Raw genomic sequence first — 6,000 nt, forward strand, 5'->3', positions numbered from 1 at the left:
AAACCTCACCCCAAAATTAAGCTTTCCTTTTTTTTTTTTCTTTTTTTTTTAAATCTGTCTTTTTCTTTTTCTCCATTTCTATGACCATATGTATTATATATATATTGGATTTCTTGACAAAAACTTATCTACAAAAAAATATAATCTTTAATTTTCTAGATTTCTTTAATTTTATATTTTCTAGATTTTTACGTTAACTCAAGCTCATCTAAGCATTGTTAGATTTTTTTTCTTATCAAGAATAAAATAAAGGAAAAACACTAGTATTTCTATTGTTACGAATACTTTTATGAAAACAAAATCCAAAAAATCTTCTAGGCTTTAATTACAGCATGAATTTCATCTGAGGAAAACTATCCAACTACGGTATCATCCTATTAAACTTGGATTGGTAATAGTATCTAAATGACCAAAAATCATTTAGATAGATAGACTTTAAGTTATATATATATATAGTCTCTATTTGATAGACCAAATTATTACAGATTAACTCGTTATTATGGATCTAAAACGTGGCACGAGATTACAAAAATGAAGGCTGATTCACCGCACCCGGAGTAGAGAGTATATGATGATGATCTAGGCATCGGTAGTGGTAGGACCAGGATAAGCAGGAAGAGTCATGATCCGCTTGTCTACAACGGGACCTCCGACAGTGAAATGGTACAGACTCTGAAAGCTAGAGTCATTAATCCCGAGGATCTCATGAACCGGATCATCGAAATAGCACCCAATCCCGGTAGCTGAGATCCCCATTGCATGTGCTTCCAGGTACAAAACTTGGCCAACAACACCCGTCTCCCAGAAGAGTCGAGGATACATCCATGAGCCCTTCTCCCGCAGCGCCGGTTCAAACCGAGCTATCATGCCTAAGCTGAAGCATCCATCCCCTGCAATGTCCTGCATCCACCAACCATGATACGACTTATCATAACGCAAGTAAGGAAAGGATTACTGAAATCATCCGCGTACCTGATGACATGATAGTCCTTTGGCCAGCTTCTGGCAATCACCCTCGGTGAGCTTGTAGAGAGGAAGATCATCGGGGCATCCATCAGGTTTCTCCCACTCAAAATCAGGCCTCGTAGCAGTCTTGAGATGGCTGAGATGATCCTCGTTTCTGACTAGGAAATACAAACCCTTTGGCAAACCGGAAACTCTGTGGACAAACAAGGCAAGATGAACCTCAGCAGAATCCCAAGGAAGAGCACGAAACGGCAGTACAAGTTGATCCCCTTGCCTTTGGGGATGGCCGGAGCCGGAAGGGAGGCAGTGCATCAGTATCTGGTAAAACGCAGACTTGTCTATAAAAGTAACAGCGTCCATATCAACAGCACTTCTTCTCTTCCTAACAACTTGCCTGGCCGTTACCTCGTGATATGAACCCTGGCTGAAGAGAGCGCTGCTGCTTGTGAAGGAAGAAGCATCAATACAAGAGGTGGAGATGATGGATGGAGGCTTTTCTACAGCCTTGGCAGTCTTATAGATGATGTCCCAGTAAAAATGCTCTTTACTCAGCTCATTGGGCTTCCCAATCCAATCTAGACTAGTTGGGAAATCTCTAATGGCAGAGCTAATCCCGAGGTAGTCTAAGTCGATGATGACATCTCTGCTAGTTCCGTTTGGGAAAACGAGGAGCAAGCAGTCAGGATGTTCGGATTCAACCTCAGGGAGCTTACCTTTGCCTTTGCCTTTGCCTTCAAAAGAGGGAAAGTGAGGGATTCCCATAAGCCTCTTGAGATCATCGGATCCGAAGCCGTCGAGAAGCTTCACGTGCCAGCCGAGCTCAGCTGCAGCGATGGAGAGAGAGGCGATGGCGTGGCCGACGTCGTGGTTGCAGTACCTAAAGGCTCGTTCGCCGTACTTCCAAGCTTCGCGCCAGAAGATGGAAGAAAGGCCTATGAGAAAGGAATTGGCTGGGAAGAAAGAAGGGAAAAACGAAGAGGGAATGCTCTGAGCTCTAACCTCCAAAGAGTGCTCTTTTGGAGCATAGTGGGCTACGAAAGCGGATTGGGAGAGCGAATCGATGGGCGGAGCGATGAGGTAAGCCTCGGTTGGGTGGAGGTTGCCGCTGCTGGGGTTGACGCGGAGAGGCCAGGTGGAGAAGCCGATGGTCTTCCAGGCGGAGAGAGCGAGGGAATGGTAGAAAAGGTCAGAGATGGTTGAGAGAGAGACTGGCTTGGGAGGAGGAAGCGACTCGAACAGAGAACAATAGGAGGAGCAGAGGATAGAGTCGTCGTCGTCGTTAGGGTGTAGGAGAGGAAGAAGAGGAGCAGAGAGGTAACGGCGAAAGGGATTGGGCTGATTGGCCCAGTCCAGACCTCGAGGACCTCTCGCGTAACCGTTCAATGAATGCTTCGTCTGCTTGTGGTACTCGATAACCAATTGAAGCGAAGAAGAAGACGAAGAAGAAGAGCAAGAGAAGGACATGGCTCTTGTTGTTATGTGAGGCCGCGGGATTGAGATAAGAGAGGTCGAAGAGGCCAAGCTCCTCCTCCACCTACTCATCATCATCATCATCATCCGATTCTTCTCTCGGACCTTTTTTCTGGGACGATGCAAAAGCAAGAGAAGAGGGAACCATCAAAACCAGAGGAGGATCATTGTACCGGCCCGGTTAAGTTATGAACCGGCTTGACGGCTCTCTCTTAGGGGCTAGTAGTAGTGTGTTGTTAAAAAGTTCATCAATTCGGTTGACTATTGTTTATGCGTTTTCGGTGTTGTAATAAGAGCATTTTGATCTAAAAATATACTACTATATAAGTTAGTATCACAAGAGTTATTTCATCCGTGCATGATATTCATTTATTTATCTTAATTCAGTGTGATTTATTACTTCCAAATTTTATTTGTTCTTGATAGCTAAACAAGTACATATTATACATCACTCTTTCAAACTATATATTGGGTTTAGAGCACAACTTATGGCTCGTAAAAACAGTACGTAGTAGTATAGCACTGCAAAAGGCGTAAAGAGTGTAATTCATATAAAATCCATACAAGTCTATATATAAAATTCATGCACTGACTTAATTAATTGTATGTAAAGATCATCATTATAAACGAATTTTGAAAGTTAAATAATATATATATATATATGTAATTAGCAACTTAATTAATTAATTAATTTTAGTCAGTCGTCAAGACCAGTCACCACTTGCGAGTTTTAACCATGAAGATGAAGTAGCGTTGTGATTATTGCCACCACCACCACCACCATCTCTCTGGATCATCCCTACGCTCATGGCCGTTGGATCGACGGAGTACTCTTGGCAAGCTAAGTTGAGATCGAGAGATGGTTGATCTAAGGCCTGAGTTCTGCCTACCGAATCGTGGAGTGACGACGTCGTCATACGAAGATAATTGGAAGGTGTCAGCCAATGGCATCTCTTGTGCCCTCCTAAGGCCTGTCCCGATGAGAAGACGCGATGGCATATGGTGCATTCGTGACTGTTGCTGGATCTCTTTCTTGGGATATGAGCCGTCGATTTGTCTTCATCCTCCATCTCATCTTCCTCCTCTTCCTCCTCGTCATCGTCTTCTTTGTATTCCTCTTCCTCTTCCTCTTCTTTATCTTGAGAGGCAAAGCAGCCCTTCACTTTCTTGTGGCTTGCCCTGTGTCCACCCAATGCCTGATGCGACGTAAACACCTTCTTGCAAGCTTTGCATTGGAACACCTGAGCGGTTTTTTGCTTTTTGACGGTTTTCCCCTTACCATGTCCATGTTTATGATGATGATGATGATGATCTCCTCCGTGCGCTTCCCCTGAGTTGGACAACAACACAAGACAGTTGGCAAGCTCTTCATCTTCGTTTGGTGACAAGTTAAGATGCTTATGATGCTGATGACTATCCGGCCTCTTCCATGGACGACGTGTCGACATGTTGTCCTCATCGTGTTGTCCTCGACTGAACATGACGAAATCAATGCACGATGAGTTCATGGTTCGTCGATGTCCCTCTCTGCCAAAGTGTCTGTGCGTGAATTAAAAAGGAGAATGAGCCCTTGTTTTTAGTGAAAGTAACGGGTTTGGTGTCTTCTTGTTTCTGTGGTTCCAAGTAGCTTAGTCCTTTCTTTTATGACACGTGTTTGCAACTTTTCTGACTTTTTCCAACATTCCTAGTCACATGCATCTTGTAATAGATGTGGTTTAATTTAACAATACTCATTTCATGCTTACAATAAGTTTATATATGTAACCAAATGTAAAATTCCATATCTATATGTATTTTGTTTCGCCACAATTACTCAGGGAGAGGTGAGGCTGCGGATGAGAAGGCCTTCGAAGGTGATTCCAGGTCCGAATGCTAAGCCAAGTCCCCACTCTTGTGCGGCCTCGCCTTTCTTCTTCAGCTCATCTCTCATATACTCCATCACATACAGTATCGTGTTGCTGCTCACGTTCCCGTAGTTCACCAACGCCCTTCTGCTGCTCTCCAGCTTCTCTCTCTCCAGCTTTAGTTTTGTCTCCAGACGGTTCAGAATCGCAGGTCCCCCTGGATGAACAGCCCAGAACATGTCATTGAACTCCATCGACTCATCACCAGCCTTTCCCATCAGCTTCTTGCAGAACTCCTCTATGTTCTCCTCTATCTTCTGCGGGAGGTCTCGTCCTAGCTTGAAATTTATGCCTTCCTCTGACAACCTCCCGTCGATCACGTTCTGTGTCCCTGGCAAGAACTGCTGAACAGCATAGTGCAGCTCCATGAAAGGAGCTTCACACTCTTTCGGGTTAGCTCCGATGATCACAGCAGCTGCACCATCTCCAAACAGAGCAGCTCCAACTAGATCGTACGGACGAGCTTTGTTTGGTGGGCGAAACCCGAGAATGGTGGTTTCAGAGGTTGTGAGAAGAACACGGCTTCCCGGGTTGTTCTCAGCAATGTCTTTGGCCACGCGGAGGCCAGTCACACCTCCGTAGCATCCCAGAAAATAGAGCATCACTCTGTTCACGTCATTCCTCAGGCCTAGCTTCGCTGAGAGGTATAGGTCCCCACCAGGTAATCGGATCTCGCTCGAGGAGACGTAGACAATGTGAGTGATGTCTTCCACTGGCCTTCCCCATTCCTTGATGCAACCTAAACTGGCTTCCAATGCCATTTCCACAACCGCCTCGTTTGCAATTTCAAGTCTTTGCTTGATTGTTGGTGAACCCTCTGTTGTTAGCTCAGGGTATTTATCCAGTATTTCTCGGGACAATACAGTGTAGCGCGTCTTCACGGTAGTGGTTTTGCCTAAACAACAGCACAAAACATTAGCAACCTTTCGGCATTTCAAAAGAGAGTATAGCTGAGTGAAAAAAAATATATATAAAGAGACTGAGGGCTTACACAAGTGTTCCAGCTTCTCTTTGATATAGGCGTCATCACATTTGGTGTCTCGTAGAAATCCTTCTACTAGATTCTCCTGAGGAACGACTTGGCTTGGGAAGGCTTTGCCCAGAGCAAGTACTGTTGCCTTCCCTGGATTAGCGACACGCCTTGTGGATAGCTTCTCAACACCATTCATCCTAGAATTTGACATCTCTATGTAAGCGGAGAAAGAAAAGAAAAAAAAACTCAAGTAGTTATCGAGAAGAAAGATGGTGAATGCAGAATATCAGCAAAAGCAAGGGATTATAAAGGAAGAGTAGATGGTTTTCTTGGGGAGAGTTTGGTGCTGAAGAGTGAGGATCATGGAAAGAGAGACCTGGTTATTTTATTAGGGTTTGGTTTGGTGATTCTTTGACCTTTTGTTGGTTAGAAATGCAAAAAACACCATGACACCTATTTTCCAGGGATAAACAATAAAAACCTAATCTGCGTAGGTAATAGGTACCATGAAGGTGAAAGTTAGGAACAGAGAGTTGCAACGTTCGTAGAGACCTGTAACAGAGAAGATGAATACAAACTTGTTAATTTGCTGAAGGGCAAGAATTTTACATATGCCAATGGATAATTTTAGACACAAAAATTGAAAACGGATATAAAGAGAAAGGTAACCTCTTTAACAGAAACCAG

At 44.0% G+C, this 6,000-nt stretch overlaps 2 protein-coding genes and 1 pseudogene across 5 annotated transcripts; all 3 read right to left on the minus strand.

The window, feature by feature from the left end:
- LOC104754357 lies at positions 345-2,638 on the minus strand. Of its 2 annotated transcripts, XM_019239797.1 has the most exons (3): positions 1,966-2,212; positions 973-1,871; positions 345-900 (listed from the first exon to the last, which is right to left on the minus strand). In XM_019239797.1, the coding sequence occupies exons 2-3, from the start codon at positions 1,726-1,728 to the stop codon at positions 580-582; spliced, it is 1,077 nt and encodes a 358-aa protein (XP_019095342.1). In that variant the 5' UTR covers positions 1,729-1,871; positions 1,966-2,212; the 3' UTR covers positions 345-579. The 2 variants fall into 2 exon arrangements, with proteins under 2 accessions (XP_019095342.1, XP_010474833.1); XM_010476531.2 differs by having other exon boundaries at positions 973-2,638.
- On the minus strand, positions 3,010-4,178 carry LOC104754358 (annotated as a pseudogene).
- Positions 4,148-5,914, minus strand: LOC104754359 (type III polyketide synthase A). 3 transcript variants are annotated; one of them, XM_019238780.1, is made up of 3 exons: positions 5,819-5,906; positions 5,332-5,526; positions 4,148-5,235 (listed from the first exon to the last, which is right to left on the minus strand). In XM_019238780.1, the coding sequence occupies exons 2-3, from the start codon at positions 5,522-5,524 to the stop codon at positions 4,250-4,252; spliced, it is 1,179 nt and encodes a 392-aa protein (XP_019094325.1). In that variant the 5' UTR covers positions 5,525-5,526; positions 5,819-5,906; the 3' UTR covers positions 4,148-4,249. The 3 variants fall into 3 exon arrangements, with proteins under 3 accessions (XP_019094325.1, XP_010474836.1, XP_010474834.1); XM_010476534.2 differs by having other exon boundaries at positions 5,332-5,510; positions 5,819-5,905; XM_010476532.2 differs by having other exon boundaries at positions 5,332-5,914.

Source organism: Camelina sativa, chromosome 17 (genome assembly GCF_000633955.1).
Source record: "Camelina sativa cultivar DH55 chromosome 17, Cs, whole genome shotgun sequence".
Taxonomy (NCBI): Eukaryota; Viridiplantae; Streptophyta; class Magnoliopsida; order Brassicales; family Brassicaceae; genus Camelina; species Camelina sativa.